This window comes from Epinephelus lanceolatus, chromosome 4, assembly GCF_041903045.1.
Source record: "Epinephelus lanceolatus isolate andai-2023 chromosome 4, ASM4190304v1, whole genome shotgun sequence".
Classification (NCBI taxonomy): domain Eukaryota; kingdom Metazoa; phylum Chordata; class Actinopteri; order Perciformes; family Serranidae; genus Epinephelus; species Epinephelus lanceolatus.
The window spans coordinates 34293124-34313305 of NC_135737.1; the positions used below are offsets into that span (position 1 = coordinate 34293124).

General features: G+C 44.3%; 1 protein-coding gene across 12 annotated transcripts in view; it reads right to left on the reverse strand.

Annotated features, from left to right (window-relative positions):
• Positions 1-20182, reverse strand: part of mecom (MDS1 and EVI1 complex locus) — a 142826-nt gene that overhangs the window by 84329 nt on the left and 38315 nt on the right. For all 12 annotated transcript variants that reach the window (XM_033631587.2, XM_033631585.2, XM_033631580.2 and 9 more), the window contains exon 2: positions 15460-15803. In XM_033631587.2, coding sequence (XP_033487478.1) covers positions 15460-15803 — 344 coding nt within the window. The remainder of the gene's footprint in view (positions 1-15459; positions 15804-20182) is intronic.

Here is a 20182-nt window from a genome sequence, read left to right on the forward strand (position 1 = left end):
GTCCCGAACCGAGCATCTGTATTTGAAGGATTATTATTGAGACCAGAGCGGTTTCTTCTGTATTGAATAACTGAGCAGTTTTAAAACAGATAGTTTTAAAACAGATAAATCTACAGTTTGAGGAGATGATTTGGCACCAAGTGGAGCTGTCATGTTGCTCTGAACTTCCACATATCACCGTGCTGATTGCCAGACCGCTGTAACAGATGACCGATAGCTGTACTTGTGATTAAGTTACCTCAGAGTTCTTTTGCAAGATGTCTCCCCATTATTTCATCTCCCTCTACAGTATGTATGACATCAAGTCAAATCCCATGGCGCACCTTAGCCAGTCTCTATATCTCACAGTTCCTAAATTCTCATCTAACACAATGGAGGTTCATGTACTTATGTGACCTGACCAGTGATCCCTGAATGGTAATTCTGTCTCAGACTTGTATTGAATATGGCCTTTGGCTCACTCCACAGCACACCAGTGGAGAACCAGTGTTTTATTGCACTCTCTATATACATACGCTGGTGTATGTGGAGCATGGAGACAGAGATGTACTGTATCTCCTCTGAGCCATCTCCTCTCACTACTCTTTATGGACCCTAATCACACAAGAGGCATTTATCTTAGCATTGTGTGTGTTTGTATGCATGTAGAATGTCTATGTCTGTGTATATCTGTATGAGCAGCTCCATGTGTCTGAATGTGTGTGTGTGTATGTCAGAGGCATGCTCCTGCTGCACCTCACCTCCCTCAACCTCCCTGCTGATTGTTCCATTGATGACAGAATGCATCACACCCCCCGCACCCCAAAAAACTGATGATGCTGTCGCCCCGAAATCCCTTTTGTAGCCTTACCATAGGGAATCACCATAAATAACCATGACATCATCCCATTCTTATCTATGGGACGTCCCATGCTGATCGATAGCATGGCTCCTGCAGTGTAAATAGCTTCTAATGCCCCATCTTCCCCTTCAAATAGGTCTACATTATTTATTATGGCTGTTAGGTTACCAGTCCAGGACACAATTTATTTCATCCCACCCCTGCTCCTATTATACCACTGCTTTTGACTCTTGATGGGGAGACTGGGGCACGGGCTTGGAGATTGGGGGGAAGCATTCATTGAAAAAAAATAAGAAAAAATACACATGCCTGCATTCTCAGAAAGCACCTACAAATACACATCCACCGTAAACTCCTGGAGAGGTCCAATAGGCTCATCACCGGGATGAGGTTGTGAGAGGAGGAGGGAGGAGGATGGAGGAAAAATGAGGAGGAGCGAAAGTGGACCTGAGTGCTGCCTGGTCCCACCCTGTGGTAACGATGGGACATCCGTTACTCAGATGACAGTGAGAGTGGCAGGCCTATTTGCGCGGCCGCCGGCGCGCTGTGACGGATTGGACAGACAGAGCGGTTGGAGGCTGCGTGGAGATGACAGGCTGCATTTCCATTTGGGTGAAAAATCTGGCTAACGTGGCTAACGTGGCTGGGTGGGTGGGTGGGTGAGGAGGAAAAGGGGACACACGGGCTGGCTGTCTGCTGTTCTCTTGTTGGCTGGTCAGTCTAAATTTCCATGTCAGACATACGTGAAAGCATGGCCCATATATTTAGCAAAAAATATTTTCACACCTTTAGTGTTTAAAAGAATTTTCATTTAAGGTGCTTGATGACAGCAGTATTTCAGGCAAATTTATTAGTATGTTTGAAAGTCTATATAAAGATATAGGTGCATAGGTGCAAAATATATATCTACCCCACACGTAGCCACACATATGGGAGTAATATGTTGTCTATAGGGCATGAGCAAGGATGTGTGTGTATATGAGTTAGTCTTATTTATTTTTGCGGAGCTCTGCCAGCACCATGCTGGATTGAGACAGACATGGCAGAGAGGATTATGGGAATTAAGTATATGAACATAGACAGTTTGTAACTGCTTCTCATAGACACTAGAATAACACACCATTTCATATTCATCATTTAACACAAACACAAAACGATACACTAAGTAAGCAGCCGTCCCGTGAAAACTTTTATGGCAAGAAGGTTAGGGTTTGGGGACTTGTTTCACCGGGGGTGCAAAGACAGACTTCTTGCTGAGGTGGACAGCTCACAAGTCGGGGAAGAGGGGCAGCGAAGTATTATTCTCTGAGCAAAACCCGGGGGTTTGTGTGTGAGAACGGCCTGAGGAATGTTCATCCTCACGCCTCATTGGTGTTCTCATTGCTGCGCGCAGATCGAGCAGTGGAGATGGGACACCCTAGATTTACGGGACGTGTCAGAAGCTTCACATCCTCGGGCCCCCTGGGGCCAATCTCCTGTCTTGATCTGGCCTGCAAGGAAAACAGCCGTCCCTCACTGCCTGACAGTGAGGTGGAGCCATCCAAACACACAGGGAGGACGGAGACTGGTGGAAATGAGGAATGTAAAGGAGGGAGGGAGGGATGAAGTGATGGAGGGAGGCCACCTTTGGCGAGGCCCGCAGCAGCTCTGGCAGTCTGATTCTTCACACATCACTACACAGTGATGAAATCGCCAAGTTGGGCTCCTGCAGAAACTGAAGGCTGATGACTTTATCTTAGCGAAGTAACGTCAATGGGGAGTTTCCATGGCGACTCGTATAAACAAACAGTGGCTGATCTGATCAAGAACTGCTGTTCAACAGGTGTTCGCATTCAGTAGCTATTAGCCGTAGTTTAGTCATAGCCTTATTAAACTTACTTAATAAGACAGAAGAATGAGTGTGTGTGTAAACTCACTCTCTCTTTCCCCTACAATCTCTCTAAGCATTGCTCATAAACCTCAGAATCCTCAAAGAGAGGAGAAGTTCTGGCTGCCTAAAGCCCACAAAGGCCTTTTTGTCCCCTGCAGGAACTGGTAGCTGTTCAGGAAGTGGAGCCTGGTGCCAGCAGGATGATTTATGGCTCTGTGTCCTGGGTGGTGGTTGGACCTGGTCCCACTGTCACTCAGGGCCAGAGAGAAGCACTGCATGGCCCAATCAGAGGCTGCCCAGAACTCTAAAGACATTACAATGCCTGTCATAAAGTGGCTTGGAGGAAAGGGAAGCGGCCATAAAATAGCTTGGAGAAAGAGAACAATTGGAGGAGAGAATACGGATGACACGAACCCTGCTCTCAGAGACTCTGGCCTGGCCTGTCTTGGCATCCTCTCCTCTCCGCTCTCCGCTCTCCTCCTTTCCTCCTCTCCTCTCCTCTCGCTGATGACAAAGCATAATTCGGCTGAGAAATTGATTCTGCAATTTTTTCCTCATCTGTGCAGAAGACGCTAACTCGTTAGGACTTCACAGGGCTTGCCAGGACTGGAGACAACAATTAGTTTGTTGGAGATGTCAGAAATGGCCACTGAGTTTTGCAGGAAGAAATCCTTTGTGACGGATTGGTGCTGACAGTGCAGGCCGACGAGGAGGGAGCGACAGACTCCCAGAGCGCCCTGTGTAGCGGAGGAACCTTTGGGCTGCATTAACCCTTATCTGTGAGCACCGACGAACAAAGTTCCCTCACAGACTACCTGCTGTAGCCTGGAAAATCCTATTACAGACTGCAGGGGGACACTTGGGAACACTCCACCGGGAAATCTGTCTCCCTCGGCACGTACCAGAGACAGGACATCGAGTTCTCTCGCCACCTCCTCGGCTCATTCTGCCTCTCTTTCATTCACTCTGACTGATTTAGTCTCTCTCTCTCTTATACTCTTCTCTCGCCTTTATCTGTCTTTGTCTCTCTTCTGCCTCATCTATCACTCTTGTTTTCACCCTGTCCACTTGTCTCGTTTTGCCTATCCTATCTTCTCACAGAATACCCCCTCAGTCGCTATGCATAAGCATGTTTTAAGTCCCTTTTTCATCCCAGTCACCCCTCCACTCTCTCCCAGGAGGAGAAACACTATCTATTCCCCACCATCTTCGCATGAGTGAGCTGCATATATCTGTGGATTCAAGGGTGACCGCCATTTGTAAAGCTCAATCCCCTGCCCCACACTAAAGTTTAGAAAACTGTAATGGAGAACACATGAGCATACAGTATGCTGGATGTCTAATCCAATATATCCCATAAGCATTCCCTTTTTATTGCTCAATTTACATCTTCAAACAATGAACAATGCAGGGTATGAAAAAGATACCCTGCAAAAGCTGCTGTAACGTAGTTAGAATAACATTCCTGGAGTCACTGTGAGTGTAAACAAGAAATGTAACTCTGCACAACACAAATGAAGTCTGATTTGCAGCATATGTAGCCTAAAGTGCAGCATCACGAGGTCACCTCACAGAGAACGCTTGCAGAGGAGCAGGAGTTTTATAACCGTTATATACCAATACTAAAAAAATTTTCTCCATTAAATTATCAAAAGAAAAAAAATCATTTTAAAGTTGGAAATTATTCTGATCTTTAATAATAGTTTGAGCTGGAACAAGTTTCAAAAGATAGTATCCGGCACTTAGTACTCATTAAAGGAGTGCATGTTTACTCTGAATATAATTAAACATCCCCTATTGTAATTATGCAATGACGGAAATTGATGGACTGTGTCATTATTACGCAACCTGAAAGCAATTACAAAACAATTATTGACCAGGATGTGATCCTGGGTTATTACCATGGTAATTAACCCCATTAAATACAAGAGCCGTGCTAATTTATAATGTGACCTTCAAACACTGTACAAACTATTAACAAATACACTGTAAGTTAATTGGCACTCGGTACAACAGTTGGCCAAAGAACTGCTTTTGATTGCAGTGTGATGCTAACATTGAGATTAAGATTCAGATTCAGCTTTATTTGTGTCCCCGTAGGGCAATCAGTGTTGCAGCAAGTAAAACATGAGTCGCTGGTCTCAGGTGTGGGGGCACGAGCGCAGTGTCGAATAAACCACAATGCTCACTGGCCTCTTTCAGAGCATTATATTCTTTAGATATAATATCATTAGGTTACAATTACCAATATTACAAATGCAAAGTCACTTACTCTTCACTGCATTCTTTATGAATGGGTGGGTTGGATGTCATTGTCCGCTGGCAGACAACAGCACTGCTATATTTTCATCTATAAAGCAATACTGGACAAACTTCTGGCCTACCTCTGCACCATTCCATGTGTCAGCTCTAGTAGTTACCAGCTATGCTTCTCTGGGTGGTTGCTTTTTAATGTTCCCTGGGTTTTAACAGATCTGGGGGATCTAAAATTAGAAACACTTGTATCCATCAATGAATTTAAGAGCATCATAAAGAATGTGGTGATGAAAACATGTCCTTGTTTTTCTTGAGAGGCCACTATGTTTGAATAGCTGTTGTTTTATTGTGGATTTTTCTGTCATGTGTTGTATTTAAGACCTGTTAGTCCCATATGAAACTTAATGTAGTTTGAGATCCTCAGGCAGAGGTCTTCTGCTTGTCCCAGAGTCCAGACTGAAGACCAAGGGGGACAGAGCTTTTGCCATCAGGGCCCCAAGGCTCTGGAACGACCTACCCAAGGATATAAGGCTGTCTGAGTCACTGGCTTCCAAGTCTCTCCTAAAAACATACTCATATTGGAAAACATATCCTGACTTCATCTGAGCTGTCTGTCTATTTTATTACTGTCTTACTGATGTTATTTCCCATATATTATCTTGATTATTTGTTTTATTCTTCTTGGGTTTTAATTGCGTTTAGTTTCATTGCACAGCACTTTGTAACTGCGTTTGGAAAGGTGCTATATAAATAAAATTTATTATCAATATTATTAATATTATTAGTTGCATTTTAATGTGTTTGGATCAGCTGCTACCTCGGCTAGGTCTCTTTTGTAAGAGATTTTAAATGTCAATGGGACTTCACGGTTAAATAAAGGTTAATAAAATAAAATAAATATATTATTAACTAATATAGTAGAATAGAAATATAGAGTAAAAGTACTTTATAGTTGTAGTTTGGTGAAGTACTTTGTTACATTCAACGACGGTAAAGAAGACACATTCAAGTAGAGGTAAAATCCAGCATGAATCACACAATTCATACATCACAGATCCTCAGTAGTAGCTCAGTGACCTGTATGTTACTTAACACGAGGAACTGCAGCCAAGAAATTAAACTATAAATTGAACTTGTCCTGCTGCTATTCGTAATAATACTGACCAATATTGGGGGTACTAAAAGTGGCTAGGTTTATCACCTTTCCATTGACTACTGCTACATCTGTGACATAGTGCTCTACAGACTAAAGTATCCATCAGCCGGTGCAGACGTAACATACTTATTTATCTTATCATTTAATTATACGTGTCAGGAGGCAGGATGCCATCACCTCACATGCAACACCCTCCCTGAGCAACCTGATGTGGCCCTGCCTCCTGCCAATCACTCGCTCCTCTGCAATCTTCGGCTTTTTGCACTTACTCCCAGGCCACATCTAAGGGGAACAGACAGGGCCAGCTCACAAATATTGACTTTCCAATAACATAAGAGTGCACAGCAGCCTATCATATGGCTCGAATTAAAGCATTATGACATAATAGAGCGAAGTCGGGGTTAAGACCTCATTACTGCCACCCGGGGCCTCTGCTTTCTCTCTCTCTAAACCTGGCAGCTCTCAGTTCTGGTTTTGGACCTGCTCCACTCTAATTGGAGCGGCAATATGGAGTAATTGGAAGAGGGGTACGGTGTTACTGCGCTGAATGTGGCCCGGCCTGCGTTTTTTAGCGCTTAACCCAGTAATAAGCTCTCAAAACCAGACCGCACCGTCCTATTACCCTTTGAACTGCAGCACGGAGACAGAGAGGAGATTTTAACATGTGAGTGAACACACACACTGCACACACAGAGCAGCACACTACATAGGGGATACATGGATACATAAGGATATAGAGATTGTGACTGTGTGTAGGTTATAATAGCCGTGAGAGAGTGAGGGAGAGTCTGGCAGAGGCTAAGAGGACAGAGGGCCTTGGCTTGTGCCTGTTTGCGCAGCTCTGACCACAGACACAGAGAAAGTGGTTTCGTAGAGGAGTATTAGCTCTTGATTATTTGCGTTAACCGGTACTTAGATTTACTGCCTGGGTAATGCGATCTGACTGGTAGTTAAGCACTAGCAGCAACATGGGGCAGAAAAGCCAGGACAGAGTTGCTGTTCCCTCTCCGTTTCCCCCGGACTGGACCAATAAAAAGCCTGCAAGCTCTGCCCCTGAGTCGCTGTTTCTGCCTCTCTCTAACCCTCCCCATTGGGAAGACATTTGGAAACAATCAGTAGTGTGTTTTAAGGGAAGGCCCTTCCCCTATCATTCCCCCTAGATAAGGTATCTATGAGCCTAGCTCTGTGGCCCCGCACACGGAATTCATCACCTCTGTTTCCTGTATGCTGTTTAGGGGTCCCCTCATTTTCACTCCTATCTGTGCAGAGTGCAGGGGGCACATTTTGTGTGTGTGTGTGTATGTAGACCTAGGGGGTTTGCCGTGTTGGTGTACACATACACATTCCAAACACACAGTGCTGATTTGTGTGTGTGTAAATGAATAACAGCACTTATTTTTTTGTCCAGGGGGGCTCTGCCGACAGATGACGAGGTGCGTTTGATTCGAGTGCTCTCATCCTGGGTGGAGTCAGTAGCTCTTGCACATTCCCCTTACTCCTTTCCTGATGCTACCTTTGTACTTTCACAACATTTACTGCCTATAGAGTTGTATATTGATGAGGCTGTTTCACATTTTTAATCAAAGGTATTGCTTCGAGGCTCTTTGGTACGCAACATAAAAATCTAAAGTCTTGGTAACTTTGCTACATGTCACCCTCTCCGCTCTCATGTCTCCTTTACTTTCCCTCTGTCAATCATCTAATGACACAGAAATGTCCTAGAAATAATGGCCTCAACAGCGACTGCGAAGCTTCCTTCTTCCGACAATTCATGCAGTGTACATCTTCCAGAGTGCTATAACAGCCAAGTATAGATGATGTAAATGTGTGTTACAAGGCAGTGGCATTTATATCCCGCCAATGAGTCAATGCACCTGCATATAAACTTGATTATATCTGTGGCTGTCTAGACGTTTGTCATTGTGTTATTGAGTTTGCCCTGCATGTGTTTCCGATCAGATCAGCCTCCTTTTTTGTGTCAGCTCAGAGTGTGTTTTGACTCTCACCGTGACCTATCAAGCTAGTCAGATTTTCATGTGCATCCCGACAGGTCAGATATAATGGTGGGAGAAACAAGCCCCCCCTCTGAGCTTTTCAAACAGGTGAACTCCTCCTTCCTCATCCTTCCTTTCCCAACCTCCTTCCACAATCAAACAAGTCCTTCCATTCACTTCAGATCTAATAAGGCCTGTGACCTTTGCCCTGCTTGGATGAACCCCTGACGAGAGCCTCCTTCACCTGGTATTGTGCTGCTGGCTACACCTTCCAACTGGCATAGCCCCCACTCACGCCCGCCTTTGTCCTTCTGCAATTCACTCTGACTTTGTTCAGTTAGTTAACCTAGCTTCCCCTCCCTGCTGGGAACTCAGACAGAGAAAGAGGAAGGAGGAGGGAGTGAGGAGGAGAAGGTGGGGGAGGAAGAGGGGGGTAGGCACTAAGGAATGAGGGGGAAATCAGAAATTTGTATAGTTTTTTTTCCAGCATCTTTAACTGCGAGAGAAGAGCAGCCTTCGGACAAAGTGGAGGATTTGACTGACCCTCCAATCATTAAGGGGAATCCTCTCACACTCTATCTCACATTCACTCTGTATGAATGTGCCTCATCTCCTCTGGATCCTCTCACATGAGATCCGAACATCAGTAACCCCCCCCAAACACACACACACACACACACACACACACACACACACACAGACAAACACAAGCCTCATCCAGCACCAACAAACAACAGATTAACCCAAAGAAAGGGATTACCAATCAACTGAGAGGCAGGGAGACAGACCCCCAGCTTGTTTTGTCTTTGGGATTTTTGAATGGACATCACTCCCATCCAAGACAATCAAGCTCCAGTTACACTGAATGGGGAGCTCATCTCCCTCACAGACACCAGCAGAGACAAAAGCAGACACAGACACACGAGGCTGAAGGCATTATGGGGCCGCACACTCTGCACCATGTGAAGGAAGTTAGAGGCCACGGGTGTGTTTTGTCGCTCAGCAGGTGAAGGCACATGATATTTACTCATAAGGATTGGGGCCAATTTTATTCAGTAAATTCTTTAATTGATTAAATAGAAAACTATAAACCGGTAAACTGCAAACTGGGGTTCAACCTTTAAAATACTATGCTTGATTTATGCTTGACGCATCTGCTGTGGTTGTGAGTGTCTGCACGGTCAAAGTGATGTCACACCATCAGACACAGTCCTTTGCGGGTCCCGTGCCATAGGTTTTTTATCCTGTCAGTGCCAACCGGACACTTTCTAACTATGCGGATGTAGCTGGGTGCAGAACCATGCTGTAGACAGGGGTTTTCGATACAGTTTGGGAGAGTATTGGTTTGCCATGAGAAGAAATAAAATATATGAAAGAGTATAAAAGATACAAAGGTTTCTTGATCACGATCCTGAGTCAGCTCATCACCATGCAACCTTCCCAGCAGACAGCATAACTGAGCCTTTACAGTGACTGTTTGTGTTGACATACAGTATTTTAGAAATTTGAGATGACTAAGCTGATCGTGGTAAATCAAAGCAAGATAGGTATAATAGAATCAGTTTTAAGTGTTTCGTACAACACAAGTGCCAGACAAATATGTTGGCACTGCAATTGTTTTTCATCAAATGGTACCATTTTCACTTTCTATGATATCTGCCCATCTGACTACTGTATGGATAAGATTAGGAAAAGTTCATGGCTATGGGAAATAAACAAACTATACTCTAGTTATTACCCAGGTTAAATTATGAGTTGCAAATTCTTCCAATGCGAATGCAATTCTAAGGATGAGACTGTCCCCTAAATATGATCATATAGTTCATTTTAACAAGCAGATATTATGACCCATATTATCCTTATTGTTAGGCAGCAACCTCTAGTGGCCGTAGTAATTATTATGAAACAAAGAAGGAAGTCAAGCGACGGAGTATAAAGACTAGCAAAGCCCAAGTACGGTGGGAGTAAGGCAAGGTGTGCTGGTCAAACAAACACAAGACTTTCACCTAGGAGACTGATGATTGTGTCCCATGTGAAACCAAAAGTCAAGATGGCAATATTTTTACAACGTAGTATATCACGAGACTTTACCTTAGCAAAAGGTGTACTTATTTTAAGTCACACCATGGTGTTTCTTCTAAACCTAACTAATCATTTTTGTTGCCTAACCCTAACCATGTAGTTTTGGTGCAACTGTTTCCACTTCAAACCTTTACCACGTGTTAAAAAAGGGCAACCATTAACAGTCATATACAAGATATTCTGACGTCCAATGGTGGGAAATATTTTAGGAAACACTCCAAAGGTTGTATTCACAGGGTAGGAACATATGGCCTATGTGGTTGTATGGGTTGGAGGACTTGTTGCATGGAATACAGAGTCAGATGATGCACTGCAAGCAGCCTGGTCTCCAGGTCCCGACCGAAATCAGGGTGAAAAGCAGACTTAGCTTACCTTGGTATGCCTTATGCTAGTCCTGTGATTGTTGTGACTGATCACAGGTCAGCTACTAAGCTGGACAATGACAAGGCACCCCTGGATGCCAACCGCTAAAGACATTGGTAGAACATTGGACCTATGAATACAGGTGAAAACCCACTTCATCCTAAGTTCACCCCACACCCTCAGACCTCTTAGTCCAAGTTCATATTCTATACTGAGCCTTGGTTTTAGCCTAAATCCAGCAAACCCCTACTGTTACCCTACACCTAAGGAATACTGTGTGTCCCATCTAACTATGTGTCCCATCTACTGGTCTTACACGGCTTAAAAGTGTAGCTGTAGTTATAATTAAACAAGGTATAATTAAAGAATATGTGTTTCCTGTGCAGCACAGCTCAATAGTCTCTCAGTCCAGAACATTTTGTCGACATGGTGACACATTTCCCTCCTCACACTATCCGGTCGCACACAGCAGATTTTAATGGTCTTTATTGTCTTCTTTACAATTCATTAAGTGCAAATGAGACCCAAGTTTATGCTGTGAACAGCTCCTTCATAATTACACACAGTGTCTCAGCAGCCAGTCGGTGCTCTTCTCATGAGAGAGAACAGGTCCCACAATGATGTCAGCGCAGCCGTTGTGTTCATGCAGCACAATGCATTGACAACCACCATTCACATCGCCTTTGCAGACGCGGGACTTTTTCACTTTGAATTTCTAAAAAAAACGATATGTGTGTGTACGTGTGTGTGAAAATGTGAAGATGTGTGTCCATTGAGAGATGCGTGAGTGACAGAGGGGTTCATCCCTAGCGCCTGCCTTTCTAAGCGCTGCTGTGGGCAGGGCCATCTCCGCTGACAGTGGATGGGATGTGGCAGGGGCTCGGGGATTAAGGGGCTTTTAGTAGGGCCGAGAGTGGCTCTTTCTCCCTGTGACAGAGAGAGGTGACAGGCCGTCAGCGCACAGGGGACAGGCGGACAGCCAGCCAGAGACATCTGCATTCATTCAGGACAGCGGCTTATCCGTGCACAAAAAACACGCCCTCTCGAAACGCCCTCCATCCACGCTCTCACACTCTGTCTTGCGCACACATGCACGCATGCACACACAAGAGCGTATGTGGACACACATGCAACGCATAGACGCACAAAACCCTGATTCCAGGATCGACCTTTCCTGGAGTTCACACTCTCTGTACATTTAAAAGGCAAAATGGTAAAAGCAGTAACTACAGTTGCAAGACGGCCTAAAAACTCTGCTGTTTTGTAACTATGGAAAATCAACTTCAACCTCAAGTCCAACTTTATTTTTGTCCCTGGAGGACAATTGGTTATACAGCAAGTAAAAACACATAAAGGGCACGAGTGGACACATGAGAATGTACATACATAACAACCACCATGACCACAGGCTCTATGGGCTAAAGCTCCATCTCAAATCTCAAATTGAAAGTTTCTGATCCAACACTTAGCAATACAAACACACAATGCCAACATATGTATTTTCCTCTGTAGATCATTCGCAGGCCAAGACTTTCAGCTGACAACATTTAAATGATGGGTCTCCTCTTGGCCGGGCAGCTGCCTCTCCTCCTTCCATCCTCCCATCCTCTCATGACCGTGAGGTTCAGGAGACAGGCAGAGCCAGGAAGGGCCCTGCCCAGCTACCTAATCCTCTACTCCCATTCACCATCACTGCTAATCTCCTTCTCCACCTCCCCACCACCACCACCGCCACTACCACCAACACTATCGCCTCCACCTTCACCTCCGCCTCTCACTCAAGAGGTGCACAAAGGCCCTAAAGCGCCCCTGTCCCGCCCCACTCACCATCCCGGTCCCTTCTCGCACCCCTAACCTGCTCCGCCCATTGCTCCTACAGCAGGAGGCACCCAGTTTTCTAAGCCCAGGACCCATAATCCCGTGGGGCTGCGAGTTTGGGTGAGCCCAAAGGCTCATTGAGTCCTGGATAACTCTCTCCCGGACTCTAACTCTCTGTCTCATTGTTGCCGCTGCTGAGAAGAGGACAGACACAAATGGAGTTTGAATTTCAATGTGCCTAACGACTCAGAGAGAGAGACAGCAGAATATGGACTGGTGGGCATCCAGGCGTTAAGAGTATTTTCAGGGGAAGCCATGGAGAAATACATGCAAATACTGTGGGCGAGTGTGGGCCACCTCATCCCCAGATTTTTATTTTCATTATGTAAGTGAAATTATTAAGTACATTCTGGGAAAACAAGTTTAATTTTTTTCAACTTTTACACAAATTGAAGCCAAGACCATGTCCTAAACTTGGATGAGATAAAATAGATGATATGATAGCTATTATTTGGATTTATTTAAAATGCTTATTCTTTATTAGGTGTCTCTTTCCTTTTAAATACATATAAAATACGTTTAGATTTTAATTCCTTGAACAAAGTGTTTGGGTCGTGGTGGGAATTTAAACAAACTGTGTTTATATTGACAAAGATAAGATGCGACTTTGATGATTAAATTCATAATAGAACCTTAATAGAAACACAATTCACTCTTATCAGATAACGAACTTACTAAAAGCATTTACTAATAGATATGTCTCAGCTCTCAGGCATGCACACACACACACAAACACACACACACCAGTGAGCACATGACTACTGGCACAGTCAGCACTCCAGTTCTGCATACAACAGTGTAGGTGAGCGTCTCAGGCTGACAGACCCCTCACTGCTGCCTCTCTGCCTCTTATTTACTGAAGCTATCTTTCCCATAAGTCACCATTCCTGTATTCATAAAGCATCGCGGACGCCATAACTCACTCTTCCCCTTTATGAATAAAGCCCCCAAATTTATGGTGATGGCTCTGAGGAACGGTGGCCTCCCTGGTGACAAACTTCCCCCAGTCTGTCACCACTGGCCTGGGCCGCTCAGGGCCCTCCATCAAACGCTCCAGATGGGAGCGCCACTTTAGCGTTCCCCGGTCGGTGACATCACCTCGCCGTGCCGCACGGAATTGATGATGAAAGCAAACATATCTATCTTTACTCACATTTACCAAATCAATTTTATTTTTACAGACCCTCCGCAGGCTTATTGGCATATTGACGGTTTGCGCGTGGGAGGGGCGGGGGGGAGTGAGCAATGGGTGAGGGATGGTAAACGGGTGGGCATGGGAGGCGAGGGGGGAGGGTCAGGAGGGCTTAATGGCGTTTACCATATTTAATGCAGAGGGATGTCATCACTGAATATCCATTCTGAATAATGTGGCATTTCATCATAAATTCTTTACAACTTATTTACTTAATGGAAAGAGTTATGGCTCGCTGTCAGGGTGGTAATTAAACATTGTGATACAGTGCTGCCTCGCCAGGATCCCATCTTTCCCCTCAATACCCCCACCCGCCTGCCCCCAGACACACACACACACACAAACACACACACACGCACACTCACATCCCAGCTCCTCAGCTTTTTAAATACATATTATTATTCAAGCTCCCCATAAATTACCACCGGATTAAAATTCATGAAACCTCTTTTTCCTTTATTTCCTTTCCTGGGAAAAAGAATAACCCAGAGAGCTTGTTCAACCGGCTGTAAATCTCTTTCGAGAGGGACAGAGACTTTTTATTAAGATTCTGTATTATGAAAATGGGCAAAAGTGAAGAGTTTTTCTTCACTTCAATTTAAGAGACATTTATATATTGCGTCTCACCCGGCAGTTGATAATGAGGGAGAAGTTGTTTCTTGGAGAAATGTAGTCCAGAGAGGGAAAAAAAGAGAAGAAGAATTTATTTTGGTTTGGTCCGAGCCAAAACCACTGAGTCAGAGCTGATGGGCTGGAGTAATGCTCTATGATGCAAACCCAACGAGCACCAGTCCAAATCCAAAACTATTTATATGAGCTGAATGTTGATACTTTACCAACACGTTCTCAGTCAGCTTTAAAGTGCAGCACTGAAACGGTCTCGGGGGTTAAGGAGACTCTAGTGAGAGGAGGAATGCTGTATTGAATCATCCTTTTATTTAAATCTGTGACTTTTCACTTTATGAACTGCATGGTCAGCGCTTCTTAATGAGCTTGGTTCTTTCCTACAAAAGGACAAAGGCCTGAATATGAAGGACTAAATCCTCACATCCAAATTAGAGAGGATCTATTTCGGTAGACTTAATGAGGCTGATACTCTGCCAGCCCCTGCCTCCTACTCTATAAAACCAAACTAGCATGACACTGACGGAGACCGCATCTAACCTTTGACCTTGTCCTGTGACCCTGCCTTCGATTTTTTGTGCCAGCTGACCAATATGTGATTTGCCAATGGCCGCACTGGGTCCCTAACCAGGATGAAAAAGGGATTTATGGCTTTTCATTTTAATTGAGTTAAGAGCACAACCTCGACTCCCTTTCTTTCAATGGCACTGAGCTAACATTACATCACTGGGCAGCAAACGGCAACAACAGCCTTGTGGTCACTGGGCTAAATGTGAGCATGACGACATGGGAGGAAATAAAAAGAGGACTGATGTGAATGCTACAGTGTGTACTGGCCGAGGAAACCCCCCGCTTTCTAGAAAGTGTGCTACTACTGTTGAAGAAAAACCTCGTATGTGCAATTTTCATGTTTACACTTGAACCAAAGCTTTAGCTGCTATGTTGTAAGTAGAGCAAATTACTCTTACTTATACTTATATCCTAGCAGAGTTGTATTCAGAAACCATTGAAAAATGTAGAGGCCACTTTAAAAGAATGTCTGTTTTCTGAATTCGACATATTCTAACAGTTGCAGTATACTTAATAAAACATTAATTTCAGTCCACCATCTATGTGTATGACGGAACCAACTCTGCAAAGCACTAATTCCGGATGATGTTACAAACATGCAAACAAACTCTCCTTTATCTATTACGTTCCTACCTCCCAGCCTTGAGTGGGATCTCGTAGACAAGGCATGTGCTCTCCTTCATATGGTCCAAAGCGCTCCCCAACGTTTACCCTCCTGCGGCTCCAGATGCCCAGGCCTCCGCCCGGAACTGCTGACTCTCGCAGTTCAAAGTCCAGGGGAATGGGCAAATCTTCTGGGGGCAAAAAGATCGGGTGATGGAATGACAAGTGGTCCTGGGGTGAAGCCTCGTCATCGGAGAGCGGAGGGGACGCCGGGTCCTCTGCCAGGGCCGAAGAGGGAGTGGGATCACCATCAGAGCCACAGACATCGTCCAGTATGTCGGACGGGTAGAGGGCAAACTCATCATCACCATCACCTGTGGGAGACAGAGAGAGAGTCTCTTTGTGAGGGCGATGATCACGAATAGCTTCATGATCGTTGGATTACCAAAGGTTAATGCTGGTGATGGCGATCTTTAAGTGTTTAATAAGTTCCTGCATCACCAACAAAATACTCCAAAGAAGCCTCATGTCTTCATCTTATTTTAAGTATGGAGGGCAAATGAGTAAAACATACAAAGTGGACACGTGTTTACTTGATAAGTTGGGTTGTCATAAGTTTTCACTGAGCGCAGCAATAAAGACTAGGAGTGCATGAAGAGAGCATACTCCTTTCCAAGTCTATGTTTTTCTTCTTTTTTCTAATCTCTGGGTATGTTCCTGACCTAGGAAACACCCAACACATTAAATTTCATATCAAAATATAAAATAAGTCAAAAACAGGCTTTTGAAGTTGAAAAAAAAAAAAAATCCTAGAGCAGCAACATGGCATGTTTGCCATTTGTTTGAGCTGATGCCAAGCTGGGTAAGCAGGGTCTGCTCAGCATTGTACTTCTCTGACTGTTTTATATTTCCTTTTCCTGAGCTCTTTCTCCACCGTACAGTGAAAACAGAGGGAAGCATACTGGGGTTAATTGTGAATAGAGTGAAACAGGACATGAAGTATGACCCTTGAACCCGCATTGGGCTTCTTCAGAGTGGCACACGTGGCTAGTGGAGCTAAATGGTGGAAGAGGGACTGAATCATTGACAGCATTGAAGCACTTATGGTCTCCAAAATAGGTGGAAAGAGAAAAAGCAGAAAAGCAGATACAAACACCTGCAAAGGCAGTCAGACAGTGAACCTGTCCTCAAGTCAAGTTCACGTACAGACAATCAGACAGGTCACCAAACAAGCTAACAGACACATCAAGAGCTAATGAAGAAGTCATGTAGGATGACAGACTGCCAGCCAGGTGTCACACAGAGAGACAGAAAGACACTCGAAGCCGGAAAGGATTCACAGGAAGCTGCCGCTTCCCCAGCGTGCATCAGAGATGGGCAGCACCTAACGCAGGCTGACAGGCCACGGGGAGAGGGGGCTCTGCTAATGAGGCTCCACAACCCATCCCTGGGCTGAGGAACATTCCTGAAGGGCTGCCTGTGTGACACTGTACCGCTGCGCTGTCAGCCGTGGAACCTTTGATCCACACAGATACACACACACACATCTTGTTCACTAGCCATGAAGTAACCGTGCTTCTGATTGACTGGACGGGTCACTGTGATTGGCAACGGGCGGTCATAAACTAACCTGAGAGATTAACTCAAGACCTGGACAAAGTCACTGAACTTTTCATGTGCTCTCACCTTTACAGTGCTACAAACTTTACACATTACCTGCAGAACAAGATCGGCCAAGTGTGTAAATATCCTTAAAATATGTGCAACTTCCACTTTGTCAAGGTCAGAGCACATTGTCTGGGGAAAAGGAACACAAAAGTGTCAACCACCGCGTAAGTAGTACATGAGCTGTTTTCCTCTGCCAGTTAAGAATCATAATTCCTGTCAAAATGTGTTTGCTGCGGAGAAAAAAAAAAAACGTATGCATGAACAAATTGTGCTGAATCATCTGTCTGTTACAGGTATTTGGCTGCATTTTCTGTTATGCAGTATGTTCGTGTATTTGTCGAACCAGATCTACCACTTAAGTATTTCTCATAGTCATTCCCCACAGCAATACCTGATCACAGTGTATGAGCAACTATTGTGTTTGACACACACACTGTGTGGGCCCAGCATGTTTGAGGGGAAAGTCTTTTAAAGGCTCTGCTGAGCCGGGCCGGGCATGAAACCCAATGTGTCTCTGAGAGTCAACGTAATGATTTTCAGCACGGAGTAACACTGTTATAGTCCTCGATGTGAAGCTTGCCATATGGTAGAGGGACAAGAGCTTTTAAAGGTAACTGTATCCCTCCATTGCTGTTTCTCCTCTGACATTTCCCCCCCCTCATGCTGGTCTCCAAGTTTATATTTGATTTAGACCAGAAATTCCTCCGGTCCAGTGGACTCCACGAGAGCATTTCAGCCCATAAACATATATGTTTCTGTAAGGTAAACGTTAGCCGAAAGCAAATATGCTATGTTCAGAGTTTTAAAAATTGTGGTTTCGTGTGCAGATGATTGATAAGTCAAAGACCGAAGCTGTGCTTAGACGTGTGGGGCTGCAGGGACACCGAGCGCAGATGATCAGACTGGTATGTGTGTGTGCATTTCTGTGTGTCTCAGCCTACTTAAAGCAAATAGTCCTGTTTGTTTGTTCAGTAATGGACATTACTTCATAACTGCAAGCTGACGCCCTTCATCAAAGAGGGAGCGCTAAAAGAATTCTGGGTAGAGCACGGGGGGAACTCCAGCTGGAAGCAGCACCGTGACTTCAACTGCATTATCAGCAGAGATGGCACATCGTGATTGAACAAGAAAGCAAGTGTCAAATAAGAAAAGCAAAACTTTGATGTATCTGAAAGACAACACAAAAGATTTAATAATGAGGAAAACAACATTATCTCCCCATCAAAATCACTCAGGAACAACAGAAAATACACCACAGCACTTTGCACACACATGCCTGTATCCCGTGTATTTAAATGCTCGCGCTTGATGCCAAATTCATTAATTTTTATTAAGAGGGAAAACATTTGTTCCCGGGCCTGCTATCTGCATGGGTGGAATGATTTTCACCTCTGCCACGAGGTGTTGGGCGGACTCATACATCACACGATTACCCCGAGCAGCGAGCAGGGCCGCCATCATCAGGGAGTGAATTAAAGATGATAGAAAGAGCTATTAATCACTGTGACAAAGCCCCTAATGGAGGTGTGACCCAGCCACTGCTGACGGGACGCTGAGGGGACGCACCCACGGGACAAATGGATACATATGTTTACAGAGAGAAATAACCTACCTGTGGACATAGTTAAACCCCCCTCTCTCGTTTTTTTTTCTGCACCGCTGTCTTTTTTGCTCTACTTCATCGATGTCTATTTAACAATTGTATCTTTTGCTACATTTAAACATTTCACTCTGTCATCTCTGTATCCTGCTTGTTTTAAATAACGTTAATATTTAGGCGTGATTATCTTCTCAGAGCCAAATCACATAAAAGAGGCACTTATGTCAAAAATATTGCTATTTTTTTATTCATTTATGGATTTATTATTTACAGAAAGCTAAAAAATACCTTTTGGTTTGCTAAAACTGTCCCACTTCCTCCTCTGCATCTCTGCCTACAGTATGCAACGCCAGACAGGCTGTAAGGTGCAAAGCGGGAACATTATTCATCTATTTAGCCGCAGACCCAATTCACAGATCACTTCATCTGGCCAGATAAAGCGCTCTAACAGTTGACTGATGGGGTCTTAGATCATGAAATATGGAAATGAACTCCTCACCTTACAAGGACCGGCCCTCGTGCTTATCTGTAGACATCATTTGTTGCCTGTGATAACACATGGGACGGGGGGGCTTACCCTTGTACTGCAGGTCAAACATAATCACACATGATCCCCTCCATTAGTCATCACATCCAAATTCTGAAAGTGAACCCTTCATCATTCCTCTGCTCTCTGTTTCTATCTCTACATAGAAAAATCATGGATGGTCTAACAGAAGTCTAACTTTTCATCACTGTTACTCCTCTGCTGCTAAACCAACTCAGAAATTTGTGGGAGGGGTTGACATGATTGCTGTTATTGCATATTGATTCATTTGCCTGAAAAATGAGGATCCCCTGAGGGAGGTGTCCACATCTGGGAGAGACAACTCATTGTGACCGAATTCAAAAAGAAAATAAAAAATAATTATCTCCATTTGGTTAATTTTTACGCTCTCACAGTTACTGCCAAATAGAAAATGGCTGCTGTTGATTTGCTAAGCGCAGTTAATTACAGTGCATCAGTTTGTGCCTAGATTCCCTCAGCAGGGTGTATAGGAGAGCGTTTGGAGCCCCGTGCCCTCGGGAGAGGCAATAAGCTTCCTAATTAACTCTGTCTTTGTGCTTAATGGAGGCCTTAGCGCTGCTTTTGGGGAGTCTTTTGGTCGGCGGGTCCATTGGGGTGAATGTGGTACTGAGTGATACAAACCACAAACGCTCATAGCCTTAGGTAGCTGTGTGTGTAGAATCCTGGCCCATTGTCCGTAATTCATCTCTCAGTATTTGTTTCTTCAACTGAGAACAATTGTAAAAGTAATTTTTTAAAATAAAAAACAGGATAAAAAACAACATTTGCATGTTGTTTATTGAACCCTGGAAAATCGTATACCTCCTCCCTTGATGTGATTGTTAAGTCCCGAGAAAGTGTGTCAAATACCCTTAAAATTAGGGGCAAAAAACAGGTAATGCTGCAGGTACTGAATGTAAAATCTAAAATGCCATATA